General features: G+C 36.9%; 2 protein-coding genes across 2 annotated transcripts in view; both read right to left on the bottom strand.

Moving 5' to 3' along the window:
• Pli (E3 ubiquitin-protein ligase pellino) overlaps window positions 1-19,116 on the bottom strand; it is a 34,092-nt gene extending 14,976 nt beyond the window's left edge. The window contains exons 1-2 of the mRNA XM_018017663.2: window positions 18,810-19,116; window positions 17,844-17,979 (exon numbers count right to left, since the gene is read on the bottom strand). Of these exons, the coding sequence (XP_017873152.1) occupies window positions 17,844-17,854 (11 nt within the window). The 5' untranslated portion in view covers window positions 17,855-17,979; window positions 18,810-19,116. The remainder of the gene's footprint in view (window positions 1-17,843; window positions 17,980-18,809) is intronic.
• A 415-nt stretch (window positions 19,117-19,531) lies between these two features.
• Window positions 19,532-20,523, bottom strand: TfIIA-S (general transcription factor IIA subunit 2). The gene is made up of 2 exons (XM_018017668.2): window positions 20,341-20,523; window positions 19,532-20,115 (listed from the first exon to the last, which is right to left on the bottom strand). Exons 1-2 carry the CDS (start codon window positions 20,410-20,412, stop codon window positions 19,864-19,866), a joined length of 324 nt encoding a protein of 107 aa, XP_017873157.1. The 5' UTR covers window positions 20,413-20,523; the 3' UTR covers window positions 19,532-19,863.
• Between the last annotated feature and the right edge of the window lie 243 nt (window positions 20,524-20,766).

Here is a 20,766-nt window from a genome sequence, read left to right as displayed (position 1 = left end):
AAAATTCGATAACTCATCCCGATCTTTTTTTATCGATAAAAAACCTTATCGAAAACCAGTTATAAAATTATATCTTCTACACCTTTATTGCTAGAGTCTCCAAATTTTTAATGTATGCTTATATGCAATTTATACAATTTCGGTTTTTGTTAAAATTTACCCCCCACCCTTAAATTCACCCCCTCACCCTCACTTTTGTAAAAAGCGTATTTCAAATACTAGAGACTTGTGCTTTGGCAATTACATGCATATCCATGTTATAATCATAATCTGAAAGTTTCATGAAGATCGTACGTCCATAAAAAAAGTTATTAAACAATTATGTTCTCATAGTAAGCGCACACTGCAGCCCATGCGTGTTTATGCGTGGGTGCTTGTGTGTGTATGTGTTTGTGTATGTGTGTGTATGTGTTTGTGTATGTGTGTGTGTATGTGTATGTGTGTGTGTATGCGTTTGTGTATGTATGCGTTTGTGTGTGTGTATGTGTGTCTGTATGCGTGTGTGTGTATGTATGCCTGTGTGTGCGTACGTGCCTGTGTGTGTGTGTGTGCGTGTTTCTTGTGTAAGCTGAAAGACGCGAAAAATTATTGAAATATCTATTGCTCCAAGGGTTCAGGGGATCTCGTAGTCGAGCAGTCTCGACTAGAGCTTTCTTACTTGTTGTATATACTTTTATTGATTGGTGCGTCGCAGTTGTTGCCGACTATTTTAGGTCTTTATCACCGTGCTGCACTTTCGGGAGAGGTGCCTCAAAAGCTGAGGCTCTATTTTTGGCTGGACTGGAAGATTTATGGCCAAACGTCTGCCACTCCGACAGTTCGGCTTACCCAGCCATGTTTACACACTTTAATTGCTTAGAATGGAGCAGCCAGGGCAAGAAGAAGAAGAACAACAACAACAACAGCCACAAGAGAGGTAGCAGCAGCATGGCACGACAGGAAATGCTTGAGCCGACTAAAAATTGGTTTCTTTTTTTTCTTGCTTTTTTTTTTCAATTTCGTGCCCATGGCACACGCCCACCGCCGCCTAGGCTGACGGTGGCTGGTGTTGCTGCTGCCTCTGCCGCTGCTCCGTCCACGGCCATAATCAAGGCAATATAATAATATGTTACGCTGCACACAATTTCACCTGAAAGTCAGCCAGCCAGTCAGACAGGCAGCCATCCAGCTATCCAGCTCCTTGGCCAGGAACACTCTACAAAAACGAACCTAAGCGAACCCAGGCTGGCATTGCAGCCGAGATTGTTGATCTTCTGACCAAAATTGCGATTTGATTAAAAATTAAGCGCAGCGCATGCGTGCCCACAAATATATATACATATATACAGACAGTGAGTGGGAGAGAGATAGGCAAAAAAAAAAAAGAGAGAAAGAGAGAATGCGATATAGCGGGTACAATAACATTTGGCGAGCGACTGGCCTACGTGACTTTCCGTTGCTAAAAAGGCATCAGCTAGAAATACAGCTTTCAGAATTTACGCATTAGAAAGCTCTGTAATTCTGAATATTGACAAATAAATAAATAAATAAAAGTCAACTGAAATTCACATTATTACATTTATAATAGATTATGTAATAAAATTCAATGCTATCTAATGCTATATACAAATTAGATAATAACAAAAAGTAAAACCCAAATACAGACTGTTTAAATAGATAACATTTTTATCATTATAAATTTAAGATATATGTTTGTCACGTTTCTTTGATTATTACATTTTTAGCATTTATTTAATAATAATAATTTTTTTTTTCAGTTATTATCATATGAAAGATTATTTTTCCCATCAAGTCAACCGCATACTCTAATAAATTATTTATTAAATACATTTGAATTATTTTCTATACGTTTTCTTTACATTGAATGTACTGAGCGAAAAGCGTATATTATAAAAGAAAGGAAAATGTGTTCTGGACTTTTCTAATGACGTTTACGTTTCTTTTGAGACTCTAGCTGAGCACACTTGACTGCTGCAGAATGCTAGCTGCTTTCTATATGGATGCCGCATTGGCATTTTGTTTGCTATAGCTATTTTGCACGTAATTCGTCACGTAGCTGAAGTTTTGTTGCCGTTGCTGTTGCCTTTGCTGCTGATTATGCATTAAAAATTGCAGCCGGCAATCTGCATAGCCCAGCAGCAATCTAACCCAAACCCCGGGAAAACAAGGCAACTCAAGCAGCCAGCCGCGGCGGCGTTCGTCACTCAAGCATGGCTCTCCAACTCCAGCTCCCCAGCTGCAGCTCCAGCTCCGACTCTAGCTACATTCACATCTATATGCGCCATTGCTGCAGCCAAATCCAAGTCAGCTCGCTTTAAAGCTTCCACTTCAGTTGCTGTTGCTGATTATGCTCGCGGGCCAGCGAAGGCCATAAATATGCAGGAAGGCAACAAAAAAATATGAAATACATTTTTTATACAAGCCCAACAATAACAACAACAGCTACAACAACAACAATTTTTACAAATTCGTGCGCCAATTAATGCCGAATTGATATAAAGCCATAAAATATGTACATGCCCGCTGTTATTCAGTGAAGTCGCAACTCCAACCCTTGGACACCCGCATGGCTAGATATTTATGTACAAACATACATACATATATAAATATATATTATATATGTACAGTGGCTCCAGCAAATCGGACAAGACTATTTATTTATTTCAATAAGTATTTTCTTTAGCAGTAAGTTAAATTTTTACCGTTTTCACATTTTTCTCAACTCTATTATGTATTAGCCCCCTAAAACAAAAAAAAAATTTTTAATTTCAAATGGCAACATTTTTTTATTTTAAAAAACTAACAACAAGTCCGATTTTGAGCTTCAACGCCAAATCGGACAAAGCTTTAATAAAAAATAAGAGAAAAACTTAATATTTAATATTTGTTGCAAAACCTTTGTTTGCGACAACAGCTGCAAGCGATTGCTGATTTGACCAACTTTTTGCAGATCTCTGGCTCTATGGAGTCCCAAGCTGCAAGTAATCCCATTTTCAATTGGTCCAGATTGTTATACCGGTTTTGGTAAACTTTCCTCGCCAAAATTTCCCACAGATTTTCTATTACGTTTATATCCGGGCTCTGGGCAGGCGTTTGGATCAATTTGGGACAATTATGGATTAGCCAGAGCCTAGCTAGCATTGAAGTGTGCTTGGGGTCGTTGTCTTGATAGAAAGCAAAGTCTTCAAGTATCCCCAATTTCTCCGCACTCTGCTTAACATTTTTTTTCAAAATATCAAGGTAGCCAAATTTATCGAGTATGCCATCGATAAAGTGCAAATGGCCAACTCCCGCACTCGACATACAGCCCCAAACCATGACTGAACCTCCTCCATGCTTAACAGTGCCTATTGTGTTCTTGGGCTCAAACTCAGTATTTGGTTTACGCCACACATACACCTTACCATCGGACCCATGCAAATTAAATTTACTTTCATCAGTAAACAACACCTTTAAATAAGATAATTAGCAAAAAAAGAAAGGTATTTAATATGATATACAACCAACTAACATGATTCCAAAAGTCATCCGTTTTTAGCAAGTACTCTTTCGCGAATTTTACCCTAAACGCTTTGTTCTTAGGGCTAATATAAGGCTTTTTTTGGGCAACTCGGCCATGCAAATCATACCGATGCAAAGTATTGCGCACTGTGTTATCACACACATCCTTTCCAAAGTTTGTTTTTAATGACATCCTTAGTTCCTTTGCGGTTTTAAAGGGATCAACCTTAATTTCCCTTATAATCGACCGCTCCTCCCTTGAGTTTAATCGCTTTCTTTTTCCCTCCTGGCTTTTGTTAATCAATCTTCCATCTTCCCGAAACCTTTTTATGATATCATGGACGGTAGATTTGCTTCTTCCGACCAGCTCTGCTATTTCTCTAACAGTTTTGCCATCAAAATGCAGTTTTAATATTATTTGGCGTGCCTCAACACCAGTTTGCTTCCCACGTGGAGCCATTTCGCAAAAATAATATAAGTGTATGGGTTGGTTCACTGACACTTGGCACATTTGATGACATTCGCTTGGAGTAGACAACATATCAATCAAGTCAAACGGAGCCAGATCCAAACAGCACAAAGCGCACAAATGTCAAAGTTCATGAATGCCAAAGGTCACCAGGCGAAAAAAGGAATCGTGGGTCAGTCACGAATCGACCCAAGATCTCGTAATAAGTCTCAAAGTTGTGATTGCGAACTCGAGATGTACTGCATCAAATAAGTAAATCACACAAATCTGAATTATTAATTGTGGGCAGGAAATAAATAAGATTTGAATTGACGTCGATCTCGTAATATGTCGATTATATACACCCTAAATTTACTTCATATAAAGACACGAAATAAACGTCTATTTGTGCTGTTATTAGTGCCATTTTTTCACATACACAAGTTAATTATTTAAACTAGTAAAGTTTCAAGACTTAAAGTGAATATGCATATATTCCTAATCTAAATTCTATTATTGATTACTGGACAATTGATTTGAGACTAAGATTAAGATTCTATTAAGTTCTAATATTGATTATTGGACAATTGATTTGAGACTAAGATTAAGACACAAACTTATTCAAATATACAAAGAACTAGCTTCTAATAGTCATTTAACAGTATAATAAAAATAAAAAAAATTTTATAGAATTTTCCTTTCGAAGAATGCATTAAGAAAAGAGCTGCGATAAAAAGCCTCGCCCATTTTACAGATAAGACAATTTACACTTTTTCCAACTAACTACTTTTATGGCTTTGAAGAAAAACTAATTTAATCAAAGATTGGAAAAAATGATGCTCCTGAAATGGACGTTATTTCCGAGATTAGGTCTAAGCAAGAACATTTCTACATTTGTGCTGCTTTATGCCAAAATTGCTTGCTATTCTGTGGAATAACAATTGTGGTTGGTTTAGCAACAATTCTCCGAGGCTGTTCGGCTTGTCGGTCAACGTACAGCGAAACAACAGTTGAGAGTTGCAAAACAGTTGTTGCCACGGCAACTGTGCCGATTATGTCACTGAGTTGCGCGGACTGCAAGTCTGCCTCCATGCGCAGCACACTCCAAGCAGCCAAGCAGCCACGCAGCGAAGCAATCCAGGCTAACCCGGCCGACGACATGTCTCTGCCCTTTCTGCTGCATAGCATTAGCATTACGTGCTCCATGTTCTGGCATCTATGTCGCCCTGCATCTGGACAGAAAGGGGTTGACTCGAGTCTCGCCTAGCAGGTGGCACTGGTGCAATTTACTAAAACATTTCTCAACATTTCTCACAACTCCAAAAACTTCATGTGACCCAGTAATATCAAGAAACAGAATAGTTGACAGTTGCCCAATGGCCGCCCCCGTTTCTAGCTGGAGTGCAAATGTCAAAAGGTGGCGCTCGCTTAGGCAGACTCATAAATTTAATTGTTGTCAGATGGTACTTTGAAGTGGCGCCCCCTGGCGACGCCAACCGCTGACTACCCACGCGCTGCCACATTTTTAAATATTTAAATCGCTTTGCTATTGCTGTCTCTCTCGCTCTCGCACTAGCACTCGCACTCGGCTGCCCAGCCCGCGTTGTCTTATTTGATACCATTGAATGATGTGTGTTTGTGTGTGCTATTCTTGTCACACTTACGTCTGATGCAGTTTCAATTTTGCTAATGCAAGAACCGTTTTACATTCTTAAAGCTCCAGTTCCGTTCTAGTTTACCAAGGCTGACGGCTGACTTACGAAATGCCAAGAAATGTTGATGCGATTACGTCGAACGAGTGCCAAAGGTTATCAAGAGCGTACACAAACATTTTTGTTTCCCTCTTGCCTTTTCTTTTAGTTTTTATTTTTTATTTTTTGGGTGGACCTGGGCACACCCTAACGGTACTGTTAGGAAAGCATTATTGAAATTTTACCATGGCGCACTTTCAATTTTGTTTTCTTCTGTTGGCCGGCGTCGAATTTGGAACGGATATTGACGCAAAGCTTTGCCCCAAGTACGTCAGAAACTAAAAGTAATACCCAAAGCAGCTAGGTTGTTAGAAACTTTATTCAGCAATATAACGGAAGAGGCTTTTCTTATCGTGAGCATTTGAATTGGAATTTGGCTGAGCAGTATTTAGTTTTAGCGCATGCTTCCGCTATGCTACACGATGTCCATCAATAAAAATTACCAACATCGATAACAATCGCAAACTTTTTTTCTGGTAGTACACCAGCCACAAATAATTGTATACTGTGGCTAATCAACACGTATATATATAGATATATATGCCTTAGTGCAAGTGTGTGTCACAGATGAAGGCGTGTCGACACCATAAAGTATTTTGTATACCTTGATTAGGGCGTCGAGCTGCCTCAATTTTGTTCCTTGTTCGACTATCTGAACTTTTGTTCATTCCAATCATAAGTACAGTCTTTTCGGTAACTAATCTCATTTTCTAATTATCGATAAATTGAACACAATATTAAAGACAGTACTTCGATAACCTATCGCATTTTTCACTTATCAATAAAAAAATTATTTTTTTATGTTTTAGTCTTCTTAATGAATACGCAGGATATTTCGCCCTTTTCTTGAAATAAAAGAAATTCCATTTGAAACATATAATTCTTTTGGATTGTGTATATATTGAAGAGCTAAAAAGTTAAGTAAAAAGAAGCGTATGAATGATTATTAACATGTTCATAGTGCCGAAATAATTAGCATATTAATGTAATTCATAATTAACAATTTTCAATTTTGATTTGTTATTCAGATATTCAATATGCGAATCAGGCAACATATGAATCATTTTTCAATGAATATGCATAAGTATTGTGTTGTGTTGAAAAAGTGCAATACTTGTTAAGCAGATAGTTTCCTCGAGCTACAGACCATAAATTCTCATATCACAAATCTTATCTGCGTGGATTCAAAACAAATAAACGAATATGTCCTATACATAAGTCGAGGAGTGTCAAGTTTTATGAGTGGTTTATTTTGGAGATTGCGCTTCGAGTTTCCAGCTAACCAATGAAACAAATCTAATTAAATCTATGACACACTTGTCAAACAGAAATGGGCACATTTCAGAATCGCATTCCGTCCGTCGACGCCCAATAATCAACCAATAACTATCCGTTCGTATCTCCACTGTTCAATGAATTCTCAAATCGTCAAAGCGTGCAGATAATTCATATCTAATTGTCATGGGCATTGAAAAACGGCAAAGATAAAGCAAAACAAAAAAACAAAAAAAAAAGCAATTACATTTTCTCATGTATGGGATTTGTATTGCAAATGCTGGAATCACCACACATATGGTCAGCTAGGCGACTAGCTGCCACACACACAGCTTCCATGACAAGTAGCCAATCGGCTTTGAAGCCGCAAACTGAGTTGACAAGTGCAGTGCACACAGCGGGCAGCGACGGCTACGGCGACGGCGACTGCGACTGTGACTGAGGCAGCGGCAGCGGCAGTGACTGCACCTTTGCTTGCTTGGATTTATGGATACAATGGGAAGGCAGGCACAGAGCGTGGCGGCCGTGTCAACAACACTTTGGCGACGTTGTCAATAATCAGACGGTGAACTCAAAGCAGCAGCAGCAGCAGCGGCTGCAGCAGCGACAGCAGCAGAGCAGACAGTCTCAAGGCGATAGCAACAGCAGCTACAGCAAATAGCAACAACAATAGCAAACAAACAGAGCAAAACAAGTTGCATTTCTTTACATTGCTTTTGCTATTGCGTCGAGCTTTTCATTTTCGCATTGTTTGCAGCGCCAATTGCCATAATCAGTGCAAAAAGCCAACGACAAAGCCAAAGACAAAGGCCAAGCGACGATTACGGCGGCATCACTTTCATGCAGCCAGCAACTATTTGTATCTCTCCTGCTCACACTCTCTTTCTTGGTGTCTCCCTCTCCCTCGCACTCTCTTTCTGTCTCTCTCTCTCTCTCTCTCTCTCTCTCTCTGTGTTGTTTTTAGAGTGAATGTGGAGCTGGGCACACCTGAATGCTCAACAGCCAACATTGCCTCATCGAGCGGCAGCAAAAGAAAACCAGTTTCTTTCCACCTATGACGCATGCGTTGCTGGCCTTTAATTTGATTTTCATTTCTTTTCTTTCAATTCGAATGATTTAATCGTTGAAATGCAGTTGAAATCTATCAATAAAAACGTAGCTGCAATAATAAATTAACTCTTCATCAGCGCGAATTTTACAGTGACAGCAATTTTTGCTCGAATTTCACTATGTATTATATAGAAAAATATGAATATAATATACCATATTCTAGCAGTCGATTTTATAGATTAAACATATATTCGTTTTGAAATATGAAACATAAATTTAATTTGAAATTTAATCTCTCCAATGCGCTGAGATCAATTTATCTTTATTTTATAAAATTTAAATAATTATGTGAATATTTCCCCACATTGCAATGTCTTCATTTAATTTTGTTTAATTTTAATTATAATTTGGTTTGCTCTGACGTTAGCGCATTGTTTGTTGTTTTTACTTTTTACTTTTATATATATATTTTTTTTGGTTATTGGAATAAATAATCAGGTTTCATTGTTTGTGTTTTTGTTTCTGTTGCATTACTTAACATAAAAGCATTTTCATGTTTTTATTACTGATCTGCCTCAACAATTTGTTAGTTAATTGCGGTAATTAGATGATGTGCTCTTTGCGTTGTGCATTTCGCATCAAATTAAGACTGAAAAAAATCTCTCAACGATGACGAGACTATCTGCCGCACCTCCAGCATCCAGGCGTCATTTTCGTAAAGGTCAACACAAACAGGTAATCAATATATCTCAATGCACATATGCAATGCTTTATGGAGAACTCTTGCAAACGAGGTCAAGCGAGCAATCTAAGCAATCTGACAACTTAATTTCCTTTTTACCCTTCACTTATATGTGTACTTGGCATGGAATGTAACAAAAAGATATATTTGTCTAAAAGATATAATGTTTATCTATAAAATACAAAATAAATCTACGAGATATAAAATGTAGCTGTAAGATATAAATTGTATCTATAAGATATAAAATGAATCTATAAGATATAAAGTATATCTATAAGAAATTAAATGTATCTATATGACATCAAATGTATCTGTAAAATAAAAATGCATCTCAAAGATATGAAATCAATCTATAAAAGATATAAATGTATCTATAATATCAAACATGTATCTATAAGATATGAAATGTTTCTAAAATATATAAAATGTATCTAGAAGATATGAAAAATATCTATACGATTTGAAATGTATCTATAAGATATATAATTTGTCTATAGCATAAAAATGTATCTATAAGATTAAAAATGTAGATATAGATATAAAATGTATCTCTAAGATATGAAACGTATCTTCTTATGAAATAATACATTTTATTATATTTTCAGCTATATATAATTTGCTTTCTTCTTCTTGTAAACTGTTTACATGCTAAATAACTCAAATAGAAAAACTTTGTTGGCTTAAGTAAATTTAAATAAATCATATATGATTTTCAAGGTAGTTTGCATTGTCGCTCAATTTTATCTAAGCTGCAGTCAACAAATGATGACAAGAATATGATAAAGGTCGTGAAAATGTAGGCCATTCTACATATACAACTCTTTTCTGTACAGAATTTTATATTCCTTACGAAATTGGCTCTGCCTTCTGACGCTTAGCTAAATCATATGCTAAGCTCACATTTGCAATAAGTTCTCCAAGCTATTTGTATCAATCAACTACAGCAATGAGGCTAGCTAACATAAGGCTAGCTAACATAAGGCTACATTATATATTCCTCCACTTTAGTTGAGGTACAGACGAATCAGTGAAATAAATAATAAATGCAATCCTTTGTAGCTGCTCCACTTTTGTGTTGAGGCATTGCAATAGCAAAAGCATAAATAAATAAATAAATGAAATGAAATGAAATGAGTACCTTTGAGTTCGAATGCGTTGGGCCGGGGACGGCTTGTTAAGCAGCATAAACTGTGCAATATATTGGCAAAAATGTGGGTCAACAGCCAACCACAACAATAACACCCAATAAACGCAACAATGATAGTTACAATAAAATGTGAGTGTGTGTGTCTGCGTGTATATGTGTGTGTGCGTGCATATGTATGTATATGTGTGCGCGTTAATGGTGTATATATGCGCCTGTTTGCAGTTACATATCAAAGTCCCCGCACCTAGAGACCGCAGCGCAGCCAAAAACCAAAGGCGCGCCTTTGCTGCTGTTCATCAACTTTGTTTGCTCTTAAAAAACAGCGGGAAATGTAACGCCCATATTATACACAGACATACGCGCACACACACACATATACACAATTGCAATTACACGCCAACTAACGTGGAAATTATGCAAGTAAACAGATTAATTGGGTCAACAAATGAGGTTAACACAGCCAACCAAGTTGACGATAATAACCAGAACAAAGTTAGCGAATAATCTGCAACGAGTTAGAGGGAAATCCTCGTCTCTCTCTCTCTCTCTCTCCCTCTCTCTCGCTATCTTCCTCTCTCAGGCAAGCTGCTTCCTCTGTATTTTTAATTATCAACAGCAACAAAACAGGAATCTCTGTTATATATATGCTGGAGATAACATCCGCTTGACTAAGATTCAAATACTAAAGACTATAAAAGTCCCATGATTCAGACAAACTTATCAAAGAAATTCTTTTGGATGCAGCTATGCAAACTGTTGGTAACTGAAAAAAGCTTGATAAAAAAGCATTTATTCAAATTAATTTTGGCATTGCAATTGCGTAACACTTGCTAAATATATTTATATAGTTATACAAATTTCATATATTATATATTACATTTGAATCTGAATATAAAATTCATAATATATATTTTTTTTTTAATTTATACGTGCATATAGTCTATCTTTTAGAAAATTCTCGACACAAAGCCTATATATATAATTTGCTCTTTGTGAACTTGAATAGGAAATCAATCGCATTTGAAAATAGACTCAGACTTTTAAGTTGGGTACAAAGAATAGTTTATAATCAAATAGAGCAGAAATATAACTCTGTATAAATAGTTTAAGCGCTTACAATAAAAACTTGATTTTCTATAGAAGAAGAATTAAGAAGTTGACAAACTAGGAAATGGAATAACTCATATTCGTATAATAAACAGAAGAAAACTCATGTGTTAAATCTGAACAACATTTGATCATAAGCAACTATTTATTGCAGTACACATTCCTATTTGCCTGACTGCATAATATAGATATAGAATAATTATTCTATAATTAATAATAATTTGAATCATAAGTGATCAAGCATAATCACAGCGTGAATATTAACTGTTAATAAATATCTTAATATGCCTGACTGTTGACTGACTGTTAAATCAAATAAATTTGCTGTTAGTCTATTTCCTGTTGACGAAAGACTGTTAATTACTTCTGAGATAGTCATACACGCCAGTTAGCGTTATCTTCGAGTTTCCCATGATTCAATATTTCGAATTCGGTCAACTAACAGTACAAGGAGACCCGGCCAACGTACACAAGGCCAATTTGAGTTAGCTGAGTTTTGCTCCAAGAGCTCTTGCTCAAATACCCCACACACAGTTGCACCTACTCTCACACCTATTGCCGGTCCAAAGTACAGCCCACAGCGCCGCCAACAAGCCGAATGTACTCAACATTGTCTGAGCATACATATTTATAACTGACATAGAAAAAACAATATATATTTCTATATACATTCATTGTGTATGTACTTTTGTCTCTTGCCTCTATATTTGTGGGCTAGGAATTTCCCCATTTTGGCGCTTTGTCATTTCTGAAAATGTTGACTGCTTCTTATGCGTTTTTTCTTTGTTTTTGTTGCTTTGCTTTGCGTGTGCGTCTGTTTGTGTGGGAAAGTAATTGTTTAAGCAACAAAATTTTAAACTTGCAAAAAAGAAACAGAAATAAATTGAGCGCTGCAACGTAATTATTTCAAATGAGTTTTCAAAACCGCAAAGGAAAACACAACAGACATCTGCAGCCGGGTGTAATCGACTGCCTAATACGCTTTCTCGATTCAAATTAATGATTTCTCGATTTCTTTAATATGCCAGGCCTACAATGAGTACCGTTCATGCTAACACAGGTAAGGCAGGTGTGGCAGCCATTTCAGCAAAATCAATATACTCTCTTCAAACTATATAAACGAGTATTAAAAGGCAAACCAAGTTTTCTGTGGGTTTCAGCAAGGCGTTGCATCGTAATGAAGACCATTTCAAAGTTTCCAATAGCATTTAGAAGTTTTCAGCTGAGGCTTACCTGCAACAATGAAGAAGAAGGAGAGAAATAAGTTTAGAAAATTTATAGAGAATATATTTGAGACAATGACGAACAGCGAACAGTGAAGTGAGGGCAATGACCCAAGCATAAATACACACCCACATACACACACAGACAGACACACACATGTATACAGTGAAACTTTGCGGGCAATGCCACACATTGCAGATCCTGCAACCTCCAAGCAGCCGTCCGCATCCTGCCCTGCTCTGCTCGTCTGTGGCACGCTCTTTCACTTTCCTGCGGGCGCTTTGTATCCAAGCAAACTAGCAGAGCACAAAAGGCGCTTGGCGCTTCACGCTGCCAGCTCTGCTGCAAGTGGCCGCAAGGATGCGAGACGCTCGGACCGAAGAAGTGAAGAGAAACCGGAAGCACTTGCCACAAAAGCTGCGAGTTCTTAAAGAATATAACGGCAGTGCGTATGCATTTAAGGCGCAATGTGCCACCAGCGAATTAAGGTCAAATGCGGCACAAAAGTTGCAAGCTCAGCCACCCCTTACCCTTACTGCTGCCCCTTACCCCTTGCTCTGCGGTGTGTTTACCACACTCTGTTCTCGCAGACAAGTCGCGACGTCTGTACCCTGGTAAAGTTTCCCATATTAATGACAACGACATCGTCTTATTGTACTTGTTTTTGTTTTTGCAAGACAGGATGTGTGCAAGTTTTTTTTTATTGCAGCTGCAAGTTTGCAACGTGCATATCCTGCAGGTGCTCAGACTTGGCTATATATGTATTACTTGTGTAAGATATATTTAAATACTAGTGAAGTTATAAGAGAATATGTATTCTACCTTCATAATAAATGTCTACAAATGGATTAGAGTAGAAATATTTTGAGCAAAAAATAAATACTGTCTAAGATTTGAGTATTCGACTCTAATATAGCCAGGTTTCACTGCGTTTCCTTTCTAAAGTATCGAATATGTTAACTAGCTTCCCATCCTGAAACTTTCCAATTTTGCTCTTCGATAAATGCTCAAATAATTAAAATTTGGGATCGATATTAATCGATTTTATGAAAAGGAATTAATTTGCAATTCAAGTCTCATATATGTATATCAAATTCATCCAACATTTAGAGTAGAATTCATTTTGCTGAACTTTTCCAGTTTATGGCTAGGAGTCCAGTGCCAGACGTAAATATATTTCTATTGACCAATAGTTGTTTTATTGTTACGATAATTGTTTACTTGCTTTCTTTGTTGATTAGATTCTATACTTAATAAAATTCTACACTAACAATTGAGTTTAGCTTTCTTAGTGCTTTAATTCATATTAGTTGTATCTTGTTCACACTGGTTTCATTTATCCACCCCCATTACACATGCGCACACAAACACACATACACACACACACACACACACAATCACATTTCATGCTCTCTAATTTGGGTTAATCTGGCTACAGCAAAACTTTGAATTGAACTATCCAATCGCCTATTAAAATCATTTTCATTTCTATTTTCACTTTCATTTTTCACACACACACACGCTCACATACATTTACGAACAAATTACCGACCTGATGCAAATTTGTCGTAAATTGTTATAAGTGGCTTAACAACAGCAACAACATCAATAACAACAAAAACAACAACAATTTGACCAACAAACTTTCACTTGGCAAGCAGCTCAAAGGCACCAAAATCAGCTCCTGCCCTATTTGGGTCAAAAAGCTCGCCCGCAGCTGCTGTGAAAAATCTTTTGGCTTATCTCAAACTTTGGGTTCAAATGGCAATGCACGCAAAGCCAATTGGCGCCCAACAGCAACAACAGCAACAACAATCTCTGACTGAGATGTGCGCTGATAAAAGATGCACCAAATGAACTTTGAACCGTAGCTCGGTCAGTATCCAATATTCCAGCTGCCCTGACAATGAACTTTGACAGCGGACGAGCAGACGAGCGGGCGAGCGGACGAGCGGGCTAGCGGGCGAGCGAGCGAGACATAGCAGGCGCTTAGCCAACCAAGGTTTAACTGTTTTTTGAGTGCTGGCCAAGCAAACAGCGAAGGTTGATTAATTTATTTCAGATTTTCTTTACTTTCGCAAAATGCGTCAGCTGGCATTTGTAGCTGCTGAAATTAAAAGCTGCCTCCTTCTCCTGTTGACATTTCCAGCTTACATTTCTTATCAGAATCAGACACACTCTCACACACACACACACACGCATTGAGCACACTACTCGTAATTGGGCTCTACGTGCATGCAGCGTTTAAATCAGGTCATGTGTCTGAATTATGTTCAGCTGTTGCTTTTCATTTTTTTTTTTTTAAATTCACTTTTGTATTTCACTACCTCGTTGGTACTCTCTCTCTCTCTCTCTCTCCATATCTGTCTGTCTTTATTTGCTGATGCTGCTGCTGTTCTCTTATCAGTTTTTTGTACCCCATTTTGTCTGCCACGCATTAAATTTGCTAGCGCTGCCTGTCTATCAATTTGCAGTCTAGAACGAAGTATTTAACTAATGAAACAACTCTGACAGACTACAAGATATCCTGTTCAAATATATAAATCTATATATGCACACATTTTTTTTTTGTAAATAATTAGCTACACATTTCAATGGAGTTAGCAAAAATTTTAGGCTGAATACAAATTTTTTCGATCTAGAGTTTTGTTTGATCTTTACAACAGCTACGCGTAGGTTAAAATAAGTTGAATGTCTCCTGCGGCTTTACAATCTTTCAGTGTGTTTGTGTGTGCTCACAATGAGATAATTTTTCATATACTTATGCACAGAAACATATTTATTATTAGATAAAGAAAGTCAGTTCAAGGTGATTATTTAAGTCTGTTTACAAAAGTGAAGGAAAAATAATAATAATAAAATATGTTAACTTATAAATAAATGATATAAAATATAAATAAATTTAGCATCAGAAATGAAAAAAATCTCGCTCGTCAAAACTTATTAAAGCGTTTCAAGAATTTATGCCAATTTGGGAACAAGTGTTCTATGTCTTTTCGTCATGTTTTCCACGAGTTCGCTCAACTCTATACACGTACGCACATATATTATATAAATATATGTATGTGTGTATGTATAATTCTTTCTAGCATGTGTGTTGGGGAAATACTATATATGTACCTAAATACACCACAAAACAAAATAGTGTGAAAATCTTGTTAAACACACGGACAAGTTTGTATGTATGTGTATACAAACATGCACATGTGTGTGTGTGTATTTTGTAGTCTCTCCCACGCTTTGACAAAAGCCACACTTCGGCGCTCAAACAGTGACATGAATCATGAACATGAATAAAGGCAGTTAATTAGTATGTGCATGTGTGTGTGTGTGTGTGTGTTTGTGTGTGAGCGTAATAAGTGCGTGTTAGGGTTATTTCATAAATAAATTTGCACTTAACAAATGACGAGAATGTTACCAAGCGCAACAGGCACACAGCTTGCTGAACTCTTAAGGTAAACATTAGCGCGAGGGGGACAGTATTACACATACACATATATACATACATGTGCATATATACATAGATTAACTGCCAGGCAACAAGGAAGTCGTGAAACAAAGCAATGCTCAATAAAAGAGAGGAGCAGACAGAGCAACGGCAACAGCTACAGCAGTCAGACAACAACAACGGAATTAAAATTTAATTTTAATCGCCAAAATGAAATAAAAAAGAACAAACAGCGCGAGCAGAGGGAGGCATACAGCGAGAGAGAGAAGGAGAGAGAGAGAGAGAGAGAGAGAGAGAGAGAGAGAGAGAGGAAGAGGGGGCATGCAAGCCTATCCATTGACTACGCAGACACTCCCCAACACTGACAGACGTACAATATATGTATGTATGCACATATACAAACAAACATAAATGCATACATACAGAAATGCATGCATGTTTGTATGTATGTGTATGTATATACATACATAATGGATAATGGCGTGCAGACAAATAAATTTTCAAGCAGGGCAACGTTGCTTGCCGTATGGGCATGCTGCATGCATGCCATACACACACACACACACTCATATGTATGTATAAAGAAAAGAAAATTTAATAAACACAATATACAAAACAGCGCAGGCAGGCAGCGAGATCTGCAGAAACACCAACTGCACATGCATACACACACAGTTGCATGTATAGATATATGTACATACACATGTGTGTGTGCATGTAAGCCTGCAAGGCTAAAGATTTGTAAGCAAAGAGCGGCGATCGGCAAGCAAGAACAAGCACAGCAGCAATAACAACAACCAGGCGAACAGGTCGGCATCAGGTAAACACATGCAACAGCAACAGGAAGTCAACGTAGAAGCGAGACAGCTTCAACGATAAAACAGATTCTGATAAATATCGATAAATGAGCAGCGGGTCATGAGGCAGAATCTAGTCAAAACAAAAGGTGAACCACAGCAGGTAAAAAGAACAAAGCGACAAATACACGAAAAAGAAAAACCCTGCTGTTGATGCTCTCAGTTTGTGTGCCTGTTTATGCATGTGTATGTGTGGGGGCGCGACAACCGAAAAAGCAACTGTAAAAAATGCAACTGAGAGAACCTGCTAAGACTCGAGGACCACAGCAACAACAACACCACAAAGTAATGTTAAATATTGTCAGAGGCACAGGAAAAGCACCGCCAACGTTGCTGTCGAGGCTGTAGGAGACAAAGCAAAAGCAAAAGCAAGAGACAAAAACAAAATTCATATACATATGCATGTAGATAGAACGTGAACGTGAACAAGCTAGAATAAGAGCGAGAATGAGAGCGCAGCGTATGCAGTTATTTATGCACGCAGAGGTGGAGACAGAGCGTTGTCAGTGTGTTCTGCTATTTTGGAATGCCCAACAGATGAAACAAAAAATCATGTAGAAACTCGAACTGCCGACAAAACAGAAAAGAAGCGGCTGTGGTTGTACTTGTTGTTGCTTTTGCCATTATGTCAGAGCGCATGCGTTGGGAAAATGCCGCGTTGGGCTTTTCATCGTTGTTATTGCTGCTGCTACATGCTCCTGTTGTTGCTGTTGTGCTTTTACATTTTGATTTTGGGCAAACGCACACAACGAATTTATGCGACGTCGCTTGTCAACACTGTTGGATGTTGGATGTTCTATGCTGGTGGTGGCTGCAGTCGAGGGGGTGTTTTTTTTTTCTTTTTTTGTCAGCTTTGGGGGTTGTTGTTGGAGCACAAAATATGCTCACATAAAAGGAAAAAGAAAAGGAAACGAAAACAAAATTCAAATGCAAGCAGCGACGCAGTTAAAAGCCACCCCACATGTCGGTCCGTCTCCATCTTCCCCCCTTTCTGATATAAACAATTAACAAAAATAAATTGCGTTATAATTCATCATTATCAAGTTCAATAGACTCCGGTCATTGAATCCAATTCCATTCTAAAAATAATCTCAAAAAAATTCTACGACGGATTTGCACACAGTCGAACTCTCTCACAGTCGAACTTTCTTACCAATTACCAATTACAAAACAAAATGAGTTAATGAACCCAATGTTGATAGGCATATATTGTTCAGATCGTAAATATATACAAAGTCGTCATAAAGCAATCATAAAAGTACTAGATATAGTGTTGGGCGTATGTGTACCTACCGTTTGACCATTTTGTTGGTTACCCCAGAGTTGTTTTCCTGCTGCGTTCCAATATCAACGGATTTATTATAATCCAGTTTTGAGGTAAAGATTTTGATGCGACGGAAATCAATTTTGGCGGTGTATCTGGATTAACCTTTTTAGATTTCAATTAAATTTATTGGAATTACTAGCATTTCATAATTGGAACTCTCGATTACTATTAATAATTTCGAATCAATTTGTATTTTTTTTTGTTTTTCTTTTTAATTCTCGCTATGGTAGTCCAATTGGACTCATTAGAGACGGTAACAGTAACGCAAAAGCAAAGCGCAAACAAAAACAAACGAATGCCATAAAGCGCATTGTAAACAAAAACAAAAAATGAAGAATTTTATTTCAGTGCTGCGCAGTACACATACATATGTACATGTATGTAGACGTATATATACAAATTATTATATTGCTTGTTTTTACGCTTTATATGTTTATGGCTTAATCATTTAGTCTCGGTTAGCTGCAAATAGCAAAAGGCAATAGCAACAGCAACAACAAAAACAACTTCGTTTGCGTTTTGTTTTCCGTCTTCTGTCTTTGGCACACGCTCTGTATGTTTGTAATTTATTTTCTGCAACACTTCAAGGGCTTTGCAGCAAAAGCCACAAACAATAGCAAGAGCAACATTTATTGATTCACTGTTATTGCAACTTGGTTGCTTCGGCTAAAATCAAACACAAAATAAACTCGCGCTGTTTTTGGAGATAAGTGCACTTTTTCTATTTTACGCGTTTACTTTTTCGTTTTCTTTACGCTCAGTCAGCCCAACAGCAAAGGCAACAACAACAGCGAATAATTCCATATACAACACCTACATCCATGCATTCATACACATATACACAAATACACAAACTTATGCATATGAATTTACGCACTCCTTTAAGCTAAGTGGCAACTGATTTGATTTTAAGGACACTAACTATATTTTACCTTTTTAAAAAACAATTTAGTTAGCAAACTTTATTTGCAAACTAACAACGTATTTTCATAGATTTTTACACTTTAATTCACTTGTCGCAGTTAAATTTTTTCTGCATTTCCCGAGTTTACTTGTGATATGCATTCGCGGTTAGCTCTTATTTGGTTTGCCGCGAATAAATTCAAAATGAATAATAATAGCTTCAAATTGAAATAGCAATAACTTTAACCGTTTCAAAATATCTAAAATTGGTTATCAAGCGGTCCCCGTGTGAACACGACGCGCTGTTGTTACCGTTTGTGCAGAGAATCGAGAGATGTTGGTTTTATAGCAATATATCGATATACCAGTCAATGTTCGGGCGAGACTCAGAATATCGATATTTATATGAACAATTTTTAAGATGGAATGAGAAATTTTTTAAATATTAAATTGTGCATTGAATACAATCTATTTCGTATTTTTATATTAAATATGTATACAAGTTTAATTTGATATAAACATTTACATGAACAGCTGTTATCGATTTTGACTGTTGTTTAACATACTCAAAAAAACTCCAGCCAGTCATTATAACTTATTTATCGAAAGGGTATCGATCATATAATATTGGCACAATTGCTAAATTTGAAATGTAAAAACTTTACTTCAAAATTTGTATTGCAATTTATTTTACTACAAATAAAACGGACGCTGTTGTTGGAAATAAAAAATGCATGAGAAAAACTGCCAGTTAAACAGTCATTTTCAATTTATATAGTTATCATATTTAACTGTTTTCTTTTTGTTTTTTAGGCATAAATACAATAACAAGAATTGAGGTGTAAAATGTTCACACATGTGATTTAAGGCATCTTAAGAGGTCTGACATAGGCCAGATCAGTTAATTGTACATATTCTTAGAGATATTTAAACAATCCATCTCACATTTATATATGTGTGTTAACAGTTTACTTCCCCCGAATTGCTGCAGTTGCAGCGAACATTAGCCAACTGACTTATTAATTAGAAACTTATTAAGTAGAATGCGTTGAAATTTGTATCCTTTTTTGCTTTACTTAGTTATTAATTGAAATCGCCGCTTTTGCCATCACAGGCCACAATTTTGACCTTGTCAACTTTAACAAACTCGTGCACCTCCCGAAATTCCACGTCGTTGAGCATCAGGGTCCACACGTTGTCACAGAATCGATAAGTATTTAGTTTGCCCGCTTTGAAAGTAACTCGCGCCTTGACTCTCTGGTTAAGAGCATTGTTGATGCTCTTGTCAAATTGAAGCAAAACCTTGAAGGCCAATGCAGGCGTTATCTGTCCGTACTGCAAATATGAGGAAATATTACTGTAACTGATTTCCATATAAGCTTTCCATTTCATTCATCCAAATGAAGCTACTACGCAATATATACATTTTACATACATTCATTTCCAGAATGTAAATATATAAGTAAATCAACATTTTACAAGAATGCGACCGTGTCTGCGACGCAGCTGCTACTGCATCGAGCTGATGCAATTTATTTTTGTTGTAATTGTGGTACTCACCTGAATTAATTCGTCCAAACTCTCCTGTAGTGTATTACCAAGCGTGGTATTACGATATAATTGATAAGACATATTTAAGACGCTAAATTGTTGAAATTAAAATATTCTTTTATTGAGCTGCCAAAAAGTAATGTAGCGATGTCAGAAATGCTGATGTTAGAATATTGTATCGATAGTTTGAGTATTTTGAGTAGTATTTGGGCACGATATGTTGATAGTCCAAGTGGTATTTAAATAAAATTTCTCGCGTATTATGGGCGAGAATGATAGGTATCTTTATATTTTACTGTTTTATATATATACATAAATCAATATGATTGTTTGTGCCCACATATTTTGATTTAAATAAAGTACTAAAATCATGTCCCTGAAGTTGCTGAGTTTCGTAGCAAGTAGCTAATAATCGTAGTACACATACTTGCCAAG

Source organism: Drosophila arizonae, chromosome 2 (genome assembly GCF_054131065.1).
Source record: "Drosophila arizonae isolate 15081-1271.41 chromosome 2, UAZ_ARI_1.0, whole genome shotgun sequence".
Lineage (NCBI taxonomy): Eukaryota > Metazoa > Arthropoda > Insecta > Diptera > Drosophilidae > Drosophila > Drosophila arizonae.
This window is presented reverse-complemented; position numbering and strand designations above follow the sequence as displayed.